Below are 23,892 nucleotides of genomic sequence, written 5' to 3'. Positions count from 1 at the left end.
TTTACTAAGTTGTTTTAATAGCTTCAGATATCATTCACTGCAGATGTAGAGAAGCATAGGGGAGGGAGAATTGGTGAGAATTCTCTCTCCCATTAGCAGGTTCCAGTGGTGTCTATGGGGCCATGAGTGGAATTCCAGTAATGGCATCTTGGAATCCAGCCCATTATAAGGAGGGTTATCTATGTGCAGACCTAAAAACTTTGCCTAATTGATGTAAATGACACTTCATGTTACACATTCACTATAGTTTTTAACATGCCAAAGAAGAACTCTTTGTACCTTTCCCAGAAGAGAACACAGCTGCAATAGAGTATTTCTATTCTTGTTTGAAAATTGGTGCTTGGACTTGCCAAATTAATGAACTGGAATGGGAAAAAAGAACAAAATTATGACCCTAGCGATAGATTTAAGACTGTTGCTTATAAACCCATCAGTTTTAGTTCATGACGTAAACTAGATTTTAGTATGACAGAGTGCCATTTAAGTAAATTAGTAAACTCCATAGTGTTTGTTTGGATGTTTCCTGCTACCTAATAGGATTAACATTCCATTTAGAATTATTTAATGAAGAGAGATTATAGATCACAGAAATAAGGAATGCCACTGGTAACTGGAGAAACTGATAGCTTCTGAGCTCTTGGTATTATCACAAGTATTATCACACAGATTATTGTTGGACAAAATATCCATCACTGCAAAGCGTTTTTGATATGGGGTTTAAGCCAAGGAGGTGCTGTTTGATTTTTCTAACCAGACCGCTTACAGCATTTTCATTGCATAGCGGTTACACCCACAACTGATTAACATGTAGTTTTGTATTTTGTATTCAAGCAGGAGTGGGGTGGGGATCTCTCATTTGGGAAGCAGAGGCGCTCCCCAGCTGAGCTGCCCCGATCCAGCTCCTACTTCCATGCAAGCAGGAGCAGGGGCACTCAAAACGGAAGTGTGGCACTGAAAAAGGAAGCGTAACACTAAAAACGGAATAGTTTGGATTCTGAAAAAAGTTCACAATCCAAAACACCTACTTCCAGGTTCGCGGTGTTTGATTTCCAAGTTGTTCATGAACTAAGATGTTCAAAAACCGAGGTACCACTGTATCGTATGTTCAGCAAGATGTTGGGGGAAGAATTGGTGCATTGTTGTATAGAGAGTACAGGTATAACCAGACCAGAGGAATCTAAGGTGGTTCATGGTTACTTTACCCCCCTGCTATCTGACCCTCCTTTTCAGACCCCATGTGATCTGAAGACCTTCAATTGGGAAATTTCTGATAAGTGATGCTAGTTCTACTTGCACTACCATTTTTGTAATTTGGATTGGGGGAGTCACGATGAACTGATGAAATATCGTGCGGTGTGTGCGTGCGCTGTATTTGTTCCAGGGAAATGAACACAAGTGGTATACTAGAGTAGAATAAGCACAGAGCTTCATGGAAATCTATGGAATTTTTGCCACTCGGCCTGTAGACAATCCATTCTTACCAGCTGCTTTGCTTCTGGCTATACCTAATCTATAAATAAAACTGCATGAGATAACAGTGAGTGTTCCTTTGAAGGCACATTTTTTCTTATTTATATAAGATGTGTAACCAGCCCACATTGGGCTTGAATTTCTTTTGGTTGTACCCAGTACCTTGTGTGGACAGATCTTCTGAAGGTCCCACAAGATCTCGTGAGACCTTCCCAGAGCTCAGGAAACAAAATGCTCTTTCTGCACCAGGCTTTCCTGTTACAGAAAGAATTTTTAAGTCCTCCACCTGCTTACTGAGCTCTGGGAAGGTAAGGATAGGCCTTGCATGACCTTCCCAGACACCAGTAAGATATGGGTAGTCAATTGTGCATTGTACATGGGGCTGCCACTGAAGATGGTTTGTAAACTTCAGCTGGCTTGGGTCCTCAGCTGGGACAAGACGGTTAGAGCATATAACACCAATCCTGGCCAATCAGTTTACAGGTTCAATTCAAAGTGCTGTGTTTTAAAGCCTTAAACAGCTCAGGACCACAATATCTCAAGGACCACCTCTCCCCATATGAACCTACAAGAACTCGGAGATCATCATCTGAGGCCGTCCTCCATGAGAGGCCTGAGGGTGGCTGCATGAGAATGGGCCTTTTCTGTGATGGCTTCCCATTTGTGGAATGCTCTCCCCAGGGAGGCTCGCCTGGTACCTTTGTTACATATCTTTAGGTGCCAGGCAAAATCATTCCTCTTCAACTGGGCCTTTGGCTAATTAAACAGTCTAAGCCTTTTAAACGTGACTGTGCCCGTCTGGGGGAAGGAAGTATTTTTTTTGTATTATTATTATGCTATGCGTTGTGTTTTTATGTAGTTTATTGCCCTGTGATCTTTTGAAGAAGGGCGGTATATAAATTCAATAAGAATAATAATTTTGCCTACTGTACTAAACACATAACTACAATGTTTCAAGTATATGGATATTGAAATATTTGTTTAAAAAACCCCAAACCAAAATATATCACAACTTTCATAAGTAAAATACACAGTCCCAAATGTAAGAACAGAGTTACAGCCCTTGCACACAGAGATAAAGCAAGGGTTTCTCAGCATCTTATTTTCTGGAGAAAACTGAAATTTTAATTCGCCATGCTCTGATTCGTTTCTTGTCTGTGGTGGGGACATCATAAAATGCTGATCAGTTTCAGTTTCAATATGTCCAGGAAGTGTAAGTGAACTTGGTGGTGTTTGAAGACACTTAGCAATCTTTTCTGGAACAGTGGTTCCCAATTAGCTTAAGTACTGCAGACCCCCTGTTTTTTTAAAAGTCAAGCTATTGACCCCCTACTTTTGGAAATGTTGATATTTGTACAGTCATTTTTGTTACATGAATGGTGCCATGGACCTCCTGTGTGGGTTATGCAGACCTCCTGGGATCCACGGACCATTAGTTGGAAACCACTGCTCTAGAAGATAACTTATGCATATCCATGAATATAATTAAAGCTTCCCAGATGCTGCCAACTAACCATATTCCTGAGTAAAATAAAACCTAGATGTGGCATTTCTAAGAGCATATAAGTGGCTTCCTCAAGGTTCCTTAGTAGCAGTTAATTTTATGACTTTTGTTATTAATATAACCTGTTTGATGTTCCTGGAGTGTAACATTCTCATGATATATCTTAATGTAGCTGGAAATATCAACAATTCTGAAAGTATAGAAAATAAAATCCAGCTTTCATAAGTGTCCTTTATTCAGCTTGGATTTAGGTAATCAAACTTCTGTGTACAGTGCTGCACAGCTGATTTGACTGCATTGTTATATAACCCTTGTTTCATTATTTATTTCTTTACATATATATTTGCTAAACCAATTATACGTTATTTATGGCTGCCTGTCAGTGGTCCTTGAATTCACAAAGAAAATGCATTGTAATTATTTTAGAAGCTGAAGTTTTATTATGCAAAAAATAAAAAAATAAAAAATATTGATGTATCATTTTGGTTAAGTCCCCTCACCCCCACACCTTGAATTATGTGTTCTAAATTCAACATGTATCCAGTTACCAGACAATATTGATTTTTAAGATTAATGGCTAACTGAAGCTGCGGATTAATTTCCTAAACTATAACATATGCTTAGATTAATGTTTTAAATACTTTTTGAAGTTTTAAGTTATGCTTAACAAATTATAGTCCAACATTATTATAGGGTACATTTTTAATTAGCTGTTCTGAGGTCCTTTATTCTTAAAGTGAAAATTTTGCCGGTTTTACCCAAACAAATCCAGCTATACTATGATTTTTCCTTATTTGTTAGTAGTTCATGCCAATGACCTTAACAGCGAGCGGCGCTGTGGGTTAAACCACAGAGCCTAGGGCTTGCCGATCAGAAGGTCGGCGGTTTGAATCCCTGTGACAGGGTGAGCTCCCGTTGTTCGGTCCCTGCTCCCTCCAACCTAGCAGTTTGAAAGCACGTCAGAGTGCAAGTAGATAAATAGGTACCGCTCAGGCGGGAAGGTAAACGGCGTTTCGTGTGCTGCTCTGGTTCGCCAGAAGTGGCTTAGTCATGCTGGCCACATGACCTGGAAGCTGTATGCCAACTCCCTCAGCCAGTAAAGCGAAATGAGTGCTGCAACCCCAGAGTTGTCCGCGACTGGACCTAATGGTCAAGGGTCCCTTTACCTTTACATGCCAATGACAATCCATTGCTAGTATGGTTGGAGGTGATCGTGGGAGGAGTGACAGTGCCTGCAGTGCTCTCTGCAATTAGAAGGGCACCAGTGGACCAACTCTACATCTGTGTACACCATTATTCAAAATCTATTGTGAATTAGAGAAGGTAGCAGAAAATACTGAATGACATGTCTCTTTCAAAATTATTACAATATCCATGGGCCAAGATACAGTGCAGTAGGAGAGACTGCTGTGCTCATGAACAGGATTTTTAAGCTCCACATTAAAATGGTACTAGATTCAGGTAGGTCTGATGCAGTTGAAAAAAATTAAAAAATTGTCCAATAGCACCTTAGAGACCAACTATATAGTTCTGGGTATAAGCTTTCGTGTGCATGCACACTTCTTCAGATACACTGAAAAAGAAGTCACCAGACACATATATAGTTCTGATATATATACCCTTATATATATATTCTGAGAAATACCCCACCCCACCCTCCCACTATATATAAGGGTCTGGTAACTTCTGTTTCAGTGCTTCTGAGGAAGTGTGCATGCACATGAAAGTGTATACCCAGAACTACTTAGCTGGTCTCTAAGGCACTGTGGGTTAAACCACAGAGCCTAGGACTTGCCAATCAGAAGGTCGGCGGTTCAAATCCCTGCGACGGGGTGAGCTTCCGTTGCTCGGTCCCAGCTCCTGCCAACCTAGCAGTTCGAAAGCACGTCAAAGTGCAAGTAGATAAATAGGTACCGCTCCAGCGGGAAGGTAAACGGTGTTTCCGTGCGCTGCTGTGGTTCACCAGAAGCGGCTTAGTCATGCTAGCCACATGACCCGGAAGCTGTATGCTGGCTCCCTCGGCCAATAAAGCGAGATGAGCGCCACAAGCCCAGAGTCGGTCATGACTGGACCTAATGGTCAGGGGTCCCTTTACCTTTTAAGGTGCTATTGGACAATTTCTTAAAATGGTAGTTCCCCAGTCCTTCTGGGCATCCTCCAGAATGGTTATTTCCCCCTACATCTACTGTATATTTGGAAAGTGGTTTGTATATTTGCTACATACCCTCCAGTATTCCTTAGATTTATTTAATGGAATGCAGGAGAAGTCCAGAAAGCAGATTCTGAAAGGAAAACTGGGAGATAGAATTGCCAAAATGGAGATGTGCACACAGCCAGGAGCTGCAAAGCAAAGGAAGGCTGAAAGTTAAAATATTTGGCTGCATGCCTGTAGTCTACATTTTAAAGTACTGTAGTAATGATGCGGCGGTGTGGTGTGGTGATGATGAAGCTTATAGAAGTGAGCAGCCAAACTGCTGTGGTTTCATGAAATGTTAATGAAAATTCTAACAGGAAGCTGAATTCATGAACAATGGACTATCTGAAAACAAGCAGGCATCTGAGAGAGAAGTGTAAGGTCTATTTGCCTGGGGCGAACCCTCACACAGGCCCTAGGGACAATAGGAGTTGTGTGGGCAGTTAAGGAAATGAACACTAAAGCTGAATCAGAAGAGGTCCCAGGAGATGGAAAGCCAAGGGACTTTATGCCCTGAGGCTTGTTGAATCTGCCACATTATCTTACTCACTATTGAAGGAAGCTATGTTAGAGATAGGGCAAATGACAGATAGAGAGTGTGAAGGCTTAATAGACCTGGCAGAAAAGAAAATGGGATGGAACATCATTGTGTCGGGAGTATAGCGCTATGAGATCTGATTAGAGAAAAGAGAAATTGTAGCTGCATGGAACAACTTGAAACAGGTATATTTTTAATGCAAAAAACCTTACACAAAAACACAATGTTTCTTCAGATTCTATAAGTACATGACAGATCCAAGTAAACCGAAATACAATATTGTGCAATGTTGCAAAGTTCTATTAAACCTGTCAAAATATTTTGAACCAATAGAGACTATTCAAGGAGAAAATGTTAACAGTGAAGTATATATTTAGAGTCAAAATCTATTGAAGATTTTAATATAGGTTTGGAAGCCAAACTAGCTTGTGCAGAAGAATTTTCTCAGTCTTGTTTAAGATACATATGATTTTAAAATGCCATAAATGAGCTACTAAAAGATGCTCTTATATTTCCATGGCCTGATAATTGAGCTAGCAACAGCAGTAACACTTGATGTAAGTAAATTGCTGCATTTCTCAAAATGCTTTGGCAACTAGGTCAAAGGTTCAATCTGTGTTGCCTGTTAGTGTTTAGAATTAGTTTGTCAACATTTCCCCAGACACTTCCAGGCTGCAAGGACATGAAGCAGCTCCTCTCGTTTTACTGGCTTGCTGGTTATTTCTAAACGTGCAATTTGGGAAAAACCATCAGCCAAATTAAATATATTTTTAATAACTGCAGTAAGTAATATGTAGGTCTTATTATCTCAGGCTTGCTGTCGTTTCCTTCTTTATATAACAGGAACTGCTAAGGATTTGGGCTTTTTTTTAAGTAAGGGAGGGTGTTTTTGTTGTTAAGAACAAATTACTGTGATACAGTAGTAGTTGGTGTGTTAGCTGTCAATTTCTGATTCAGTGTAAAACTACTTTATCACATCATTTGCTGTAATCTCAGACCTTTCTCACACACAGTGCTTTTTCTGCACAGAAAACGATCCACACAGCATAAAGCTTAAAATCTGCATATATGGTAATATGTAACAAATGTATGTACACTGACTGGAAAACAGTCACCAATCAGTTCCCCAGTGTGGGTATAATTAAATTAAACACACACACTTATTACTAGCATCGATCACTTGGTGAGCAATCCTGTGTACAAGAAGCAAGCCAGGGTAATTTAGGCTGGCATAAAGGTACAACAGATCCAAAGCCTGTTCAGCTTCTGCTCTACCTAAGCCTAGCAAAGGAAAACAAGCCTTTCAATATTGTCCTGCATCAGGTTGTCAGGTTACGTGATCACACTGAATGGACTTAGGACTGGCATAGGCAAACTCCAGCCCTCCAGATGTTTGGGACTACAGTTTCCATCATCTCTGACCACTGGTCCTGTTAGCTAGGGATGATGGGAATTGTAGTCCCAAATATCTAGAGGGCCAGAGTTTGCCTGTGCCTGACTTAGGATCTAGCCTAATCTTCCTGCTCTGGTCCTGCCCTTGGAATATCCCCCAGAACGCTGAGCCAGGATGAGCAAGTTATGCTGTCTTATTTTTGACTGAGCCAGGGTTGGGGGCAGTGTTAGATACTGAGATATGAAAGCTAGGAGCTAAATGGCACCTTAAACCTAGGTTATTGGCGCAACAATGGAATGCTTAGGCCTGCCTTTTTATAACAAGAATACAAAGGTGAAAATGAAAGAACTGCGGCTAAAATATTATGTTTGTTTTTCACATGGTCCAGTCCTTCTCCTGCCCACTCCCCTAATATTTTAGGAGGGTCTCTTCTCCAGTTTTCAGAGACTAGCTGGAGGCAGGGAGGCAGAAAAAGGGCCTCCTTTCCTTCCAGTCCGCAGTTTTAATCTTAAATCTTAGGCGCAGTACTGCGTCCAAAGCTCAGAAACCGCTTGCACTAATGAAATTCCCTGTCGCAAAATGTGCCTAGAAAAATGGGAGTTTCAAACACTGGTTGGGGGACTAAGAAAGAATGGTACATAAGTCAAACCACAGGTTGCAAGGATCAGCAGTTCCATGAGAGCTCAAAAGGCATGACTAGCCACGAGCTAAGATGTTGAACCAACAAGTGACATACAGTGGTACCTCGGGTTAAGTACTTAATTCGTTCCGGAGGTCTGTTCTTAACCTGAAATTGCTCTTAACTTGAAGCACCACTTTAGCTGCCACGCCACCGGAGCACAATTTCTGTTCTCATCCTGAAGCAAAGTTCTTAACCCGAGGTACTATTTCTGGGTTAGCGGAGTCTGTAACCTGAAGCGTCTGCAACCTGAAGTGTATGTAACCCGAGGTACCACTGTATTCTCTATGCTTTCCTTCTGAAGGATGGGGCAGGCACAGCATTTAGTGCACCATGTTGCTGGAGTCCTGAGGTTGACTGCAAATGTGTTCTCCTTCTAGTGGGCTGGCTAGGTGTGATTTTTGCATGCTGGTTCTAGCATGTTCGTGTCCTAGGTGATGGAGGTGAGATGCAAGCCAGATCAGCATTGGATTTACTCCCAGCTGCATCCTGTGAACAGGGAGACTCCTGTTTAACAGGCAGGTCCTTGGCTGGAGAAGCTAAGGGAGGCACCTCTGGAAGGGAGTTAATGGGAGGCACTTCTGAAAGTTTGCCTGAGTCGTCTTTGGAGGGCAGATTTCTACCCGCTAACCCACTGGGACCCTCTCCAGGATCCAGCACTTATTGGGGTTTGGAATCCATTACCCACATACCACTGGGACCCTTCTAACTCCCCAAGCTCCTCCTTTGCCCCCCTCCACGACACCTCCATGGCACTCATGACAATATGCAAGTTTTGAGTTACGTGCTCAAACATGACAGTTTTGAAACTAGTAGATGCAGCTGAGTAGAATATATATGATACACTGCAGTATTTTCCTTTGAAGTGTTATAAAAATAGATGGCAAATTTTCTGCTCGTACATGATTAGAGTTTGAATTTAAGCCTGTACGTAATCATGTGGATTATAAATGAGTGCCAGTGAAATTTATAGTACTGTAATATATTTTGAAAGCCTCCCTATTGTTTCAATATGTTGGGCCGTTTTCCATTCCATGTCATTTATGAAAGCCACATTGTTTCTTCCAGGAAAGCAGACAACACATCAACCTAGATTCTCGGAAGATTTGTATTTCATCATGTACTTTTAATTTAAATCAACTTTTGCACTTTTAAAATGGCATTCTCTAAATACTTTACTGTAGCACTAGTGGAGGTGGCCAGGTCAGGCGGAATGATCTGCAGTAGTGATAACCCTAATGTTCCAAGTAATTTATGTGTGCATAAACAAATCACTCTATAATGTTATTAGCCATACTGCAGTGACCTGGTTTGAATGTAATGCTAAACCAAACGATGACTTAGCATGAATGTATGAGTGTTTGAGTTCCCAGAGAGGAGGCTGTAGCTGCTTCAGTCCTTCTCTGGCCCTGCTGCTGCAGTGCTGCTCTGAGCTAAGCCATGGATTGGCAGAGACTTCATCTGAATCTGAGCTTGTAGTTTGCTTCACTCCACACAAACCACGACCTGTAATTATGGTTTGTTCTATGGCTTATAGCTTGTGGTTTGTCTGGAGCAAACAAATTATGAATCTGGCCTTGGATGACATTCGTAGAACCATAGAATTGTAGAGTTGGAAGGAACCCTGAGAGTCATCTAGTCCTTCCCACTGCAATGCAGGAATATGTGGATGACCCTTATGAGGATCAAACCCATGACATTGGCATTATCAGCACTACACTCTAACCACCCAAGTCCATCAAAATGTCCACACTGCAGCTACAGATTGTGAGGGTTGGATTGTATGGACCATATGTTTTTTTAAATAGCATTGTCTCTCTACAATGCTACAAAGGTACCAGATCTGTATATCTTATTTCCAGCACTCCTTGTTCCTTTTTTGAACATCTGGATGATAAATCAGAAGCTGTTTAGATATTCTAGCAGGAGATGGATCACATGGCCAAGAACGAAATCCTCTAATCTGGGCACATGGATGTTTGCAGTTGTTATTGATGTTTATTAAATTTATATAATGCCCTTCATCTGAAGATCACAGGGTGGTTTACAGAATAATTCTGAAGTAAGGGTCTGTTTATTAGCCCTGTGCCAGCATGACTGTGGTTATCTAGACTTGATCTAGATAAAGATCTTCTGTTTGATGGTACAGAGCTCTTATTGCATGGGTTTTGAGGTGCAGCATTCTATTTTTGCTGCATATCACCTCTGCTACAGAATTCCTCCAACTGCCTAGCCTCCCACTTCCCAGCAACATAGACATTGGAGGTTGCTTTGGGCTCTGCCAAGGCCCAAAGGCTTCTTGGAGACAAAGTTTAAGTCATCCTACCTGCACAAAAGGTTCTTGGTTGGATATGACAACACTCTGATGGACCTGCTCAGTTGAGTAACCTTGCCCTCTGAGTGGATGACCACTCTGTAGTTAGCCTGCAACCTCTTCCTGCACTGGATGACACAAGCCGTCAGTGGGTTTGCAATTGTTGATAGCAGCAAATGTTGCCTGTTCTGCAGCAGGGTTTGGAGTCATTAGCCACATTAATATGTAATCTTTACAACGGCTCCGTAAAGTAGTTCAGCATCATCTCTGTGTTATATTTGGTGACCTGAGGCTGAGGGAACAATGTTGTGTCTTGCCTAAGACCATGAAGTGCTTATTTCAGTTGTGGGTATTATTTTGGTTTATGGCTGGTATTGTCCTGCATTAGAATGTTCTTTTATGGATTGTTCTCCATCTATTGAAACTTCTGGTGTGACTATCATTCCTAATCATTGGCTGTGCTTCCTGGGGTTGATGGGAACTGTATCTAGTAACATCTGGAGGACACATGTCATTAGGGATGTTTCATGTTAACCTTCAGATACTATAGAAGAACAACAGGGATAAAGCATATGGGAAGGGTCTTTCTAGCAGCCCCCTTAGGTAGATGTGGTTTTGACAGCTACTCTCTCTGTGTGTGTGGCTAAACCAGCTTCAGAGTGAATCAGAGTCTGAGCAACCCCACTCAGAATCACCAGGCTTGCTCTTGTTAAGCAATACCTCAAGCAGATACTGCAATTACTGTTCATATCTGACAGCTCAGCTTGATTTTTTTTGTCTTATAACTTCAAAAACACATCAGCAACAATATTAGTATGAGTCATCCCTAATGAAAATATGATCAGTTGCATGAACATTTTTTATTAGGAATCAATCAAGAGCACATACTTAATGCCACTGTCTGCTAAAAGCGATTTGACATTGTTTCATAGTGACTTGGTACAATAGAGATTGTAAGATGGTAAGTGAGAAACAGCAATAATATGAGGCACATCCACAAACCTTTCCGTCCACTTTTCAAGTATTGCTAAAGACTGTGGATTCATGGGAGTCACTTAACAAATTGAGGGTTACAGTTGTGATTGCAGATAAATGCACAGTCAGTTTTAACTCAGTTGCATGATTGAAGTAGAAGTGCTCTGCTGACTATGCAAAAGCCGGGTTTGATACCAAGCTGTCAGTGCTGAGCACATTAATATTCTCTCAGTGCTTCATTTCAATCTGGCAACTCCGGAATCAGGACAGCAAAGATGAGATTAATGGCAAGACTTGGAGACTTTGTGCAATGTTGATGCACATAGCCTATATTATCTCTGTGCTGTTGTGTAACCTTGTTCTTGATCAAAACGATAGTAATGATTTTATGCCTTAGCCACATGTCTTTATGTTTGACAAGCTCAGGGCTGCTATATACATAAAGGTTTCAATCTGTATTACAAATCTAAACCCTCTAATATCCTCTGTGTTCAGAATTTAGTTTTCCATTTGTCTCAATATATTTAAATTAATTAAACTTTATTCCCTATGATCAGTTAAGCCATAGTATGTAAGTGCTCCCAGATAGAGCCTATTGCGCAGCACCAACAATCTCTAAACAGATTAGTAAAATAAGTGCTGTGGGAACAGCCATTTGCAAATTAGGTAATAAAATAATAGAATTGTAGAGTTGGAAGGGATCCCAAGGATCATCTAGTCCAACCCCCTGCAATGTAAGAATCTTAGCTAGATCATACATGACAGATGGCCATCCAACCTCTGCTTAAGAACCTCCAAGGGACCCACTGAGCTGGTCTACCCTAGGAGATTTAAAGGAATTCTGGATGCTCTGGGTGAACATTCCAGTTGCCATGACTTCTATGGAGGCTCTGGTCTTGCTTTAGAATTGTGAGATGGCAAGAGTTACCAACATAATCACTCCCTAGTGTTTTGGCTTGCAGGAGTAGTTAGGTTTGGGAATTGGTTTTCGGCATGGACAATACTTCGCTACATTACTGTTGATTTTCCTTTTGAATCATTAATGCTCTCAATGAAATGAATAAAAACTACTCTGGCATTTATTTTTGCTTTCCACGCTTGACCAGCGTGTATTTGGAAATGCATCCCAAAGTTTTTGTAGCATAAGAGTTCTAACAATGTTCTTTTTTTTTTTTTTGTCTCTGTCCTTCAATAGGATGATGAAGTGGTTCTGCAGTGCACTGCTACTGTTCACAAAGAACAACAGAAATTGTGCCTTGCCGCAGAAGGATTTGGCAACAGGCTCTGCTTCTTGGAATCCACTTCAAATTCTAAGGTACCGTAAATTGTCTTGTTCTAATGCAGTGTTGAACATTACCGACATAACAGACCTTTTCTTCTTGTTGAAATGTTGTCCTCTGTGATGCAGAGTAAGTGCATCAATGTTACAGCAGGCAGAGTTGAGTTGCATTCCAGCACATTATGTTTTTCTTATATAATTCACAACATATTATACCCAGCAAAATAAACCTGATGTTAATATACATAATGACAAGCTAAATTCTGAACAACTATTACCATACAAAAACCTTTGAGAAAGGCTGTGTGGCCTTCTTCTCCTTCACCCTACAGCCCCTCCCCGCTTCTCCAAAATCTACTCTGGACTCTCCAGAGCTAATTTTGAGGATGGAGGGCCTGTAGGTGGAAGTTTGCTCATGTGATGTTGATTTCAGCCCATGTATTACAGATTGCTTTTGTATTGCTGTCTTATTGATGGACATGTGGAGAAAATATGTGAATTAGATGAATTTGCCACCTTTCCCTTTTTTGGGAGGATGCTAATTTAAATTTTCTAGTGCAAGGTGTTCAGTGTGGAGAGTGAGGTTAAATAAATAACATCTTATCCAAGTGATATTTGTCCTCTTCAAGTTTCATAGCATATTAACAGCTAATATGACAGCCATTGCCAGTCAGTTGGTACTAGTGTACTGATCAAATATCATTCTTCCTAAGTTTTGTGGGATTCATGATGCTTTACTGTGTGTATGTCTGCAGATTGCAGGTACTTTTATATTGTAACCTGCCCTGTGATCCTCAGATGAAGGGCAGTATAGAAATGCAATAGGTAAAGGTAAAGGGACCCCTGACCATTAGGTCCAGTCGTGGCTGACTCTGGGGTTGCGGCGCTCACCATGCTTTATTGGCCGAGGGAGCCGGTGTACAGCTTCTGGGTCATGTGGCCAGCATGACTAAGCCACTTCTGGCGAACCAGAGCAGCACACGGAAACACTGTTTACCTTCCCGCCGGAGTGGTACCTACCGGTATTTATCTACTTGCACTGTGTGCTTTTGAACTGCTAGGTGGGCAGGAGCAGGGACCGAGCAACGGGAGCTCACCCCGTCATGGGGATTCAAACCGCCAGCCTTCTGATTGGCAAGTCCTAGGCTTTGTGGTTTAACCCACAGCGCCACCCGCGTCCCTGAAATGCAATAAATAAGAGCAATAAGAACAATAAATACATGTACCATGTCATATGGAGCACAGGAAGCAAAGCATCATGGAGATTTGTATGTCTTTAAATTGTCAGCAGAATCCTTTTCTGACTATTGTCAATCTCATTGGTGCTGATGTTACCCTCCAATCTTCACAAGCTGTACTTGAAGCAAGTGCCCCTACAACAGGGTCCCTAACCCCATGCTCTTGAGGCAGTCGTAGGTGAAAATGAATCCAGGATCTACACAGCAGAGACTTACCAGAAATCACCTTTCCTCACATGGCTATCTTCATAATCTGTGCTATCAAATGGGAGTCTGCCAGTCAAAGATTTTTGAAGAAAAACATTTTGTACTTAAAATGTTTTGGGTTCCACTATAGCAGGGCTGTGCATCTTCCAAGAGACTATGATCTACAACTGCTATGAAAAGACTGACAGTGATCTACCCATTGGATTGACCAGAGTTGTTGAGCTATTTTTGGGAAAGCTTCATCAAAGTTGTTGAGTTTTTCTTAAGGAAGCTATTAGCAGGGGCATCCCGCGATTGACCAGTAGATCATGATCGACCTCTTGGACAGCCCTGCATTATAGGAATCAGTTGAGGCAAATAAAAGATTCAGTGAATTTAATTTGTTAAAAGGAAGTAAGCAGCACTAGTTATCTGTGGACTGTTGTTCATTATTTATTTAGTTTTGAATAAAAATTTTAAATTTTGGTGAGTAAAGGAAATATACTAAAATAACCTTGCATATAAGGCCTTTATTATTTTTTTCTGCCTACAGATTCCTTCGGCACAACCTTAATTAAATTTATTATCTCCACTGTGGTGCAGACTAATGTTTTACTTTCAGTCAGTCATCATTTTGAATGTATTATTCATCATTATAAAAAATTAATTGGAATATTAATGATTCATTATAATAGCAGTGGTTCTGAGGATTTCATCTGTCCTGCTCACTTGTGACTGAATAATTCCCAGTAATAAAATATGTAAGGATAGGTAACTTCAGTATTCTATAGTTTTATAAAATATTATTTAGCAAATAAATTTTAATTAAACAGCAAATGTATCCTCCCCAGTACTTCACTGTTGGTCCATAAGTAAGATGTCCATGTAATCATTTTACCATTTCTTTTTCTTTAGTTGGTTTCTTTTAAAAGACTTAAGAATAGCAGGTGCTTCTCAGGCATCTAGAAAACTAAGATGCATTTAGGAAAAAATTAATATAGGAAAGAACAGGTACAGATCTAGCCAAATCTAGGTTTAGAAGTACAACTTCTGGAGACATTATGGGTTTTTTCAGCCAGTAATTTACAGCTCTTTCCAGTATGTCTAGCTCTAGACCTCAGTGGTGGGAGTATCCCAGTAGAAAGGGAAAGCATAAGAAAAAGGGAAGGTTGAAGAAAGAGCAGTCTTTTCAAAGCATGTATAAGGGGTCTCACTGAGAGAAAAGGAAGTGAAAAGAAACAGTGACAATGGAGTTAAAAAAAAAGATGGGTAGGGTAAAAATGGAGAAGATGATGGTGAAGAAGAAGAGTGCATGGAAACTGCTTTATCACATAAATGAGATGCAAAAACTAAAGGAGCTAAAGGACAAGCACAATGAGGATAGGAGCTAGGACTTTATAAAAGAAATGACAAGGAGTAGGAAACTGGGTAGTTTCCTACTACCAAGACAAGCAAGACTGTTTTATCCGAAGAAAAAAGCAGAAGATGAGAATACTTTTTTTGTGAAGGGAATGCTTCATTGCTTGTATGGAGACTTGCTGTCGTTCATGCTTCACAGTCATAGTGGTTTCATAGTCACTGTACTACTTGAGAAATAATCTTGCAGAGTGAGCAACTGGGGCAGGTGAGCAGTAAATATTGGGCTTTAATTTGGGTTGAGTCATGTAAACTGCAGCTGGCACACACGGCGACTGATGGACTGTGGACCTGGGACTAGTAAAAAAAAGTGTTTTATATGCATTGTATATGCAGTATAACACTGTGACACCAGATGGCGCTGTGGAGTCCTGTCTTTCCCAACCGGATTTCCTTGTACGAGTTTACAACGTGTTGAACTGAAACACTTCTTTGATGTGTCTAGATCCAGCCCTGGTAGGACATCTTAGGGCCCGAGGATATCATGTGTGTGGGGACAACTTCTGATTTGCTCTCCATCCTCCTCCCTTGCAACAATATTGTGGACATTGAGGTATTGCAGTTGTACAAATACTTAGCACCTAATTAAACCAAGAAATACTTACAATTGCCTCTCTGCCAGGCAAAGAGTTGTATGGCTTCCACATGTTGTGGTTCTCTCCCTCATTCTCTCCCCACCCCCCCAACAAAGAAACCGTCTGCTTAACATTGTAGTTGTGCAAATACTTAAACATATAAGTACTTGACCTTGACCTTAAACAGATAAGCACTTATTATATGGGCTGGTGTGGTACTGTAACCACATACAGAAGTAAGCCCTAGGTAAAGGTAAAGGTAAAGGGACCCCTGACCATTAGGTCCAGTCGTGGCCGACTCTGGGGTTGTGGCGCTCATCTCACTTTATTGGCCGAGGGAGCCGGCGTACAGCTTTCGGGTCATGTGGCCAGCATGACTAAGCCACTTCTGGCGAACCAGAGCAGCTGGAGTGGTACCTATTTATCTACTTGCACTTTGACATGCTTTCAAACTGCTAGGTTGGCAGGAACAGGGACCAAGCAACGGGAGCTCACCCCGTTGTGGAGATTCGAACCACTGACCTTCTGATCGGCAAGTCCTAGGCTCTGTGGTTTAACCCACAGCGCCACCTGCGTTCCGTGTGTACAGGATTGCAGCCTGAATTAGTCTTAAAAGGTTCTGTACAGGGCTGCTAATAAGGGCTTCCATGCATTTGGGAGTCATTCCCCCTCCTCCAGCTTATTCATTTTTTATTTTCCAGTAAGTGGAACAAGGTTGAGGGATATGTAGACTAGGACCTGGAAGATCAGGGTTAAACTTACTCTGTCATGAAGCTCATTATGTGACCTTGGGTCAATCACTGGGCAGGATTCAGCTGTCGGTCTTTTCCCCTCTCCTCGCCTCACCTCCTTCTATGCCCCTGAAATTGGTTTAGGGGGCCTCGGAGAACCCCTGGAACATAGAGAAGGGAGAGGTAGGACTTGTTCTATTTGCAAGCCAAAATACTTGCACTGATGCAACAATCAGAAGAGCGCAACATTGAATTCCTCCCACTGTCTCTCAGTCTAACTGGCGCCACAGGGTTGTTGGGTGGTTACCAGGGGGAGAGAAAGAGAACCATGAGTGCTGCTTTGAGCTCCTTGGAGGAAAAGAGATAAGATATTATATAAGATCAAATACAATAAATAAAACAAATACAATTTTTCTGCAGCTATTCAGAATAAAAATAGCATTACAGTCAAGATCTATAAAGTTTTCATAATCCAGCATGAAATACATTAAACATTAGATCCCCTTGGGAGTTTTTCTTTAAAGTTTTTGTGTGGTGTCAAAAACAAGATAAAAGATAGCAGTGACTTACCACCAGAGCTGGCCTATTTTTGCATTAGATGATAAACACGACCATAATATCCTTCAGGCTGTTGTGTGTGTGTGTATATATGCAATTGCAGCTTCCTTAAACTACTTCAGATTACTCAATTGCCCATAATAGCTCATTTGGGCTGTTTATCATTTAGCTGATTGAAGCTTCTGTACTCGGTGCAATGATCCTTTTCAAGTGTGAAGCACTCAGTATCACAAACAGAATCAGTGAAACATTTAGAAACAATTTGTCTATAGTTAAGAAAATACTTTATTCCTAGAGGCTCTGGTTTACGTAGGAGGAAAGGAGTTAAATTAAATTTATTATAAGAACAATAATGGCTGTTTATTCAAATGCCCGTCTCCCAGAGATAAAGGAGTGTGTCCTAAATAAATGAACTGGTTTTTCCCAGTGTTTTATAATTGATACTATTTTAACTGTTCCATCAATAAATAAAATACTGTGGTAGAAAAATGTAAAAGCACAAAAGCGGATCATAATATTTGTTAAAAGCTTTATGAATCTAAGTTGTGAATCTAACTGCAAATCCAAGAAAAACAAGGAGCTGCAGTTAGGAAAAGGAGAGGTGTGGGTATGTCAGGAAAATGCATTTAGAAGCACAAGCAGATAACAGTGAAGTCATGCAGTCATGGTTGCTGGCTTCTTTATAATGTGTACATTATTATGCAAAGTAGTGTGAATATTATTTGGTGTTCAGGGGGAGGCTGATTTTTACTATTTCTTTAAAACTGCAACTGTTAGATAAGTATGTTCCATATCCTGTAATATGATGATTCTATAAAAGAAATATCAAATCATTTTAAGTAAAAAAAAAAACCAGACTGGTAAGGAACATAAAGATGTTAAATTATAAAAACCATTCTGGGTTGCTGTCACTTATGTGACAAGCAAATTACAGCACCTAGTTTTGATTTCAAAAGGATAGCTAAATGTCCATATCTCTGGGTTTTGGAAAATGGATAACTGAACGGTGAGTGCATGGACAGAATAAATTTCTCCCTCTGTTCTATATAGCAGAAGGAAATATACCAGATCCCTTTCTGAACCAGATTTAAATAAAGCAAAATGCTTCTCAAAAGCAAAACGTGTATAAACTTTACGGCAGAAGTGTTGGGTTGAATGCGTACTGATTATGGTTTTAGAATCTTGCGTGTGAATGTTTGCTCTAGGTAATCTTGGTTCTTAGGCTTTGTATACTGTAGTGGAACATTAAGCCACAGCAATTTTTGAGGGATGATTTTATGGTATATATATATATATATATATATATATATATATATATATATATATATATATATATATATATGTGTGTGTGTGTGTGTGTGTGTGTGTGTGAGTGTGTGAATGAATTCACTTCTACTTTATTCCTCTGTGATTTTTACGCCACAGAAGATTTGTTCCCCTTGTCCTGAATAAGTTCCTTTGCTTTCACTCTTGATATCTTTATCCTATGTTGATAATCTTCACTTATCACAATTAGGCATGTGATCCAACTCTCCTTCGTAATTTCATGCTTGAGTTATTTGAGACCTCTCACTCAGGTGGATGCCATTTTGCTTCCAGGACCTACAGCTACATTACCCCGTGTCATTAATGTCAATGTGCACTGTGACTGTTGACCCCACCCCAGCACTATCTACTAAGCTATCTGGATGAGGGGCAACACTTGCAACCATCATGCTAGGCAGGAAATTCACCTCATGTACGCACATTGGAGCTGTCATCCTATGAGTAGGATACAGCTCTAACATCCCTGAAGACCTCATCCACAAACCTCTCTTCCTCTCTCAGGTTTTCAGCCACCTTGGCTTCAAGGAAATGAAATTGTTTGTGGAGATCCAAGAGCTCATTGAACTGAAGACACAACCACAAGTTCTGTCGGGCAGCCAGATAGTTGTACATGTGACAGATTGCGCAAAACACTGGAAAGCTCCCATGTGTCGTCTGACTTTCTGTCTGCATAACTCTTTTTGTAGTTTATTGAGTTACTTTATTAGAAGCTTGGGTTTTGTTTAGATCAAGGAAAGGAGGAGCAGAGCAGTGTACCCTGGACTTCTTGCCCTGATGCCAAACTCATTTGGCTGTTTAACTTGCCTTGACACTTTGTTAGCCGGGGCAGAAACACTTCATAAGCTGGTGCTGTCTGTTTCTAGTCTTCTCGTGGCTGTGCGAGAAGAGGTGAGGAGAGAGAGCATGCAAACCTGAGACTCACAGAAGCTTGTTCCCGTAATTATAAACTATGGTATAACATATATCCAAACATAGCCAGTGAGTGCTAGACATCAAATAATAGTGGGAGCACTGCTGTAAACTGAAAATCATTATATTTTACTTTGCAACTCTGCTGTCAAATGCAGTCACGACTTCTCCTGCCAGTAGAATTTTATCTCAAATAATGTTACAGTATAATCCTGATTGTGATTGACAATCTGTTACTCTCTTGAATAGCAAAGTTCTGGTGGCTGGTTTCTTTGCTACTTGGTAGGGACTCTTTTTTCTACATGTATACATGCATTCCTACTAGAAAGGTTGCCACCATCCCATCTTTACCCAGATTCATTTAATTAATGTGAATTTCCTAGAATAGCTTATTTGAGTAAATTAGTTTTCATGTGCTCTCCCTGCCTTTCTTCAGATGGCTCTTTGGGTTAAGTAAGGCTGCAATCCTAAACACATTTACTAGACTCCAGAGGGTAAGTCTCATTGAATTTAGAGGAAATTATTTTTCTGTTAACACACCCTGTAAGTAAGGAATGATCTGTCAACAACTAAATAATAAGCAGTGCTTCGCTGAATGCTGTCTTCATTGTGTTTTTTCAACTAGAATGTTCCTCCGGATCTCTCCATCTGCACTTTTGTGCTGGAACAGTCCTTGTCCGTGCGAGCCCTCCAGGAAATGCTTGCCAACACGGAGGAGAAAGCAGAAGGGGTGAGCAGCAATGTCTCCGCCTTTTAATTAATTTGTAATTGCTTTTGGATTCTATTAAGTGTCTTGTTATCCTTGATGCTTTTTATTAACACCTCAGCTTTTGGAATCCTATTACACTGCTTATTTTATTGAAGAAAACTTGAATGACCAAAAGCCATGGAAAACTTAAAACCAAATATGAAAATGTTTTTCCCCAGGTGTCATTATCCTTGCAAACCAGAAAAAAATGTATGAATATTTTGTTTTCATAATACTTCCCACATGACCATTACAAAATATGGAGTATATATCAGTCTTGGATATACTTACATAATTTGAGTGCTTTATGCCTAGTTTTAATCATGTATTTATCAGTTTCTAATGAATATTGATCTTTAGTCTTCTCATTTTGTATTTTATATATGCTATATAATCAATATGGTGTTTGTATCTAGAAGTATATATAACTTTTTTTTAAAAAAAAATACACATTAGTTAGTGTATTATACAAAATACAGTCTGATTTTCCTGTACCGCATAATGATGGTATTAAACTACTTTTTAAATGATGTTTTACACATATTCTTTCACAATAATAAAGCTAGCTGGTGCTTGATAGATTTTTGCTTTTGCCTTTCTTCCTTTCTATTTCATCTTCTTCGGTTTCAAGAAGTAATCAATCACCTGCTTCTGCAACAAGAATTGCATCATTCAAACTTACCCTCTTGTACAGATGTCTGATTAATTTCTGCAGTTCAGTTCTTGCAGTGTCACAACTACCTTGAATTCCTTGTAACATTGTTTAGGAGTCCCCAATAAATAAATAAGCACTTTATTGAACCTGGCTATAAACGAAAACCAATTAGGAGATGCTAAGTAAGATTAAAAGCAGTAGGAAGGAAATACAGTGGTACCTCGGGTTACAGACGCTTCAGGTTACAGATTCTGCTAACCCAGAAATATTACCTCGGGTTAAGAACTTTGCTTCAGGATGAGAACAGAAATCGTGCAGCGGCAGCAGGAGGCCCCATTAGCTAAAGTAGTGCTTCAGGTTACGAACAGTTTCAGGTTAAGAACAGACCTCCAGAACAAATTAAGTTCTTAACCCGAGATACCACTGTATGTGCCTATAGGAACAGTTCATAGTTGAAATAGGTAGAATTGGTTAGATCCTTTATAAATAAAATCTAACTTGTTGTCAATGTTCCTTACTTGCCTTGAAATCAATTAAATCAAACTGTGTGGGCAAAGCTTTGGTGAACAGCTGACCCAAAGCTTCACAATCAGCTATGGGTCTTGTGGAGCTCTGTGTCATGGGGATTTCGAAGCTGCTCTAGCCTCCTAACTAATCTGATATTTACCTTGAGCTGTCCAGGGTGCTACTTTTTTTGCCTGAATTTGCCTTATCTTAGTGGTGGAGAACCACAGTTCTGGGGTGCAGATGCTGTCGATCTGACCCTTGGGACTTTGCTCAGGTCATACTTGCTCCAGTACCTTCTTCACATACCCCTTGAGTGTTTTTGCTTGACTAGAATGTGCCGTTGAACCCTAATAATGCTTCTTGTTTGCCTGAATGGAAGAGAGAGAGGTGTGTGTATGTACAAAACCAGCTTACAAGACAAAGGTAAAAGGACGTGCTTGATATGAACTGTGCTAGCCTGGAATCTTCTTGTAGTTATTTGAAGAAGGATGCTTATATATTTGAGGATCCTGTTTTGAATGCTTCTCCCATCCACTACCAATAGGAGTGCCCAGCTTTTAGGACTGCACATGGCAAACTTCAGTGATATCCCTAATTATAATAACTCAGTATCTGTTAAAACCGATCTAAAAGCTGGATTGAGAACAATGATCACAAGTGCCTCAATAAAATAAAATAAAATAAAATCCCTCCAGGAAAATTAACAAAAATATGAAAGAACTAAGATTCTGATGCTTGGAGGACTTCATGGTGAAAGTCAGAGAGCCTATTACAGGATGAGAATATGTGTCTGGTTTCACTAGGCATTTTGCTATGGGACTAATTAAACATGACCTCCCCACATTGCTACCCCATTTGCAGGCAGCACATGTTTGGGGGAGGGGATTCAAATATTTCAGGAAGATTTTGTTATTTTACCATTGATGGCTTATTTGTTCATTGTTGTTGTTGTTTTTAAAGAAAAAATATAATTGCAAATTTTGAGATGCAGTTATAGAAAAGCAAGTTGTCAGTTTGTTTTTACTATGATGTCCTGGTTACTACAGTGTCTTGGGTGTCTTTGTGTAGCATGCTCAGAGCTCATCCCTGTGTTCTAATACTAATTGCGATAAAAGATGGATTTCCTCAGCTGCAGCAGAAGCAAATGGGAATGTTACCTCTTTAAAGTCCTGCGCTTGATCTGCCTCACGTGAACTACCACATGACAGCAACTGCATCATCTCATCTTTCTTTAAACTAATATTTTGGAGTCTAAACAGTTTCTGTTTAATATCTTATAACCAAAATGTAATCAGAAAATATTTGTATGATGGATTGGCCATAAACCCTGTCATACTTAATGATATAAATCTGTTCTACTGTGATTTGTTCCAGAATCTTGTGCTTAGCATGTTGCTTGTATATCCAACTGTCTGGCCTTATTTAGATCAAAGCTGACATAAAGTACTAAAATACACTTCTACTCTGTAGAAGCATCCTTTCAGTTAATATAAAGGATAAAATGCAAATGGCTTATGTGCACAATCCATGAAGACACTTTCCTTTTAAAATCTATCATAAAGAAGACTATTAATTAGAGTGAGCAAGAAACCATGTCCTTGTCCAATTTCCTGCTGGAAGCTTTGTCTCCTCTTCACCCACCCCATTTTTAGGGTTTATTAGTACACTGAGTATTGTCTCTTGTCTTGTTTCCTCAGTCCCCACCTTTGTTTTTTGTGGTTCAGCCACTATCCTGTAAGAAGTGCCAGTTTTTCAGGGGAGGAAGAGTTATAATGGAAGGAACTGAATGAGGGAAATAATATACGACACTTAAAGTTTTGGAAGTTAAGCTGTAGGGTGACAAGAACGTTTTCTGTGCCTCATATGTGGGATATGATGCTGGAAAATTACATGCAGCTTTCTGAGTTTTTAGGATAAAGCAATTTTGTAAGCAAAATATAGGCTTTATCTTAATATGGCTGGATCTGAACTTTGATTATAAATGGAAAGATAAATTTCATGCCTCTATTACAGAAAATAAAACCTCAGGCTATGTAAACAGATCTACATCTTTCAGTTGCAATATAAAATATGCTGCCAGACTTGGTTTTACACCTGAGATTGCATCTGTAATAGCTCATAGGAAATGAATAAAAAAAGTGAAAATATATAAGCCTGATATGTTTACACATGAAATACTTACCGGGGTGGGGGAATCAAGTTCTGTGAAGTACAGTTTTGTTCTTGCCATCATTGTGCCATGTAGTTTCTTAATGGGGAAGGGGTGACACCTGTATCCAAGCGTCCTTGGAAAAGGCAGGTACACCCTGCCTCCTGTGTAGCTATTGTCCCAGCAGTGTTATGGACTATGGGAAGACTATTTTAGGATGCAGCTTCTAGGGCATATGCACTGCTCGGATCTGGAATGCTACTTTTTTGTGCCTCCTTGTCAAAATTAAACTGCTGTGAAAGTGTACTGAGCATTACCTGTTGGAGGCTAGAGCAGCCCTTTGAGAGCAAGATTACTACACAAGCCATGCAAAAATGATTGCAAAGCCAAAACATAATTGTTCTATCAGGGCAGTTTAGATAGATGCATTGAACGTTGAGGCATTTGTATACTGTGGCATCTGAGAGGAATATGCCCTTTAACTGTGATGATACAGTGCATGTCTGAATAAAGAATTGAGGTGTGTGTGTAGAAACCTTTTGACTTTT

General features: G+C 40.1%; 1 protein-coding gene across 12 annotated transcripts in view; it reads left to right on the top strand.

Moving 5' to 3' along the window:
* RYR2 (ryanodine receptor 2) overlaps positions 1-23,892 on the top strand; it is a 240,254-nt gene that overhangs the window by 28,780 nt on the left and 187,582 nt on the right. For all 12 annotated transcript variants that reach the window (XM_081905768.1, XM_081905767.1, XM_081905764.1 and 9 more), the window contains exons 2-3: positions 12,263-12,382; positions 19,911-20,015. In XM_081905768.1, the coding sequence (XP_081761894.1) occupies positions 12,263-12,382; positions 19,911-20,015 (225 nt within the window). The remainder of the gene's footprint in view (positions 1-12,262; positions 12,383-19,910; positions 20,016-23,892) is intronic.

Source organism: Podarcis melisellensis (assembly GCF_964234715.1).
Source record: "Podarcis melisellensis genome assembly, chromosome: 3".
Lineage (NCBI taxonomy): Eukaryota > Metazoa > Chordata > Lepidosauria > Squamata > Lacertidae > Podarcis > Podarcis melisellensis.
Note: the sequence above shows the minus strand (reverse complement) of the source record. Positions and strands in the feature narration are given on the sequence as shown.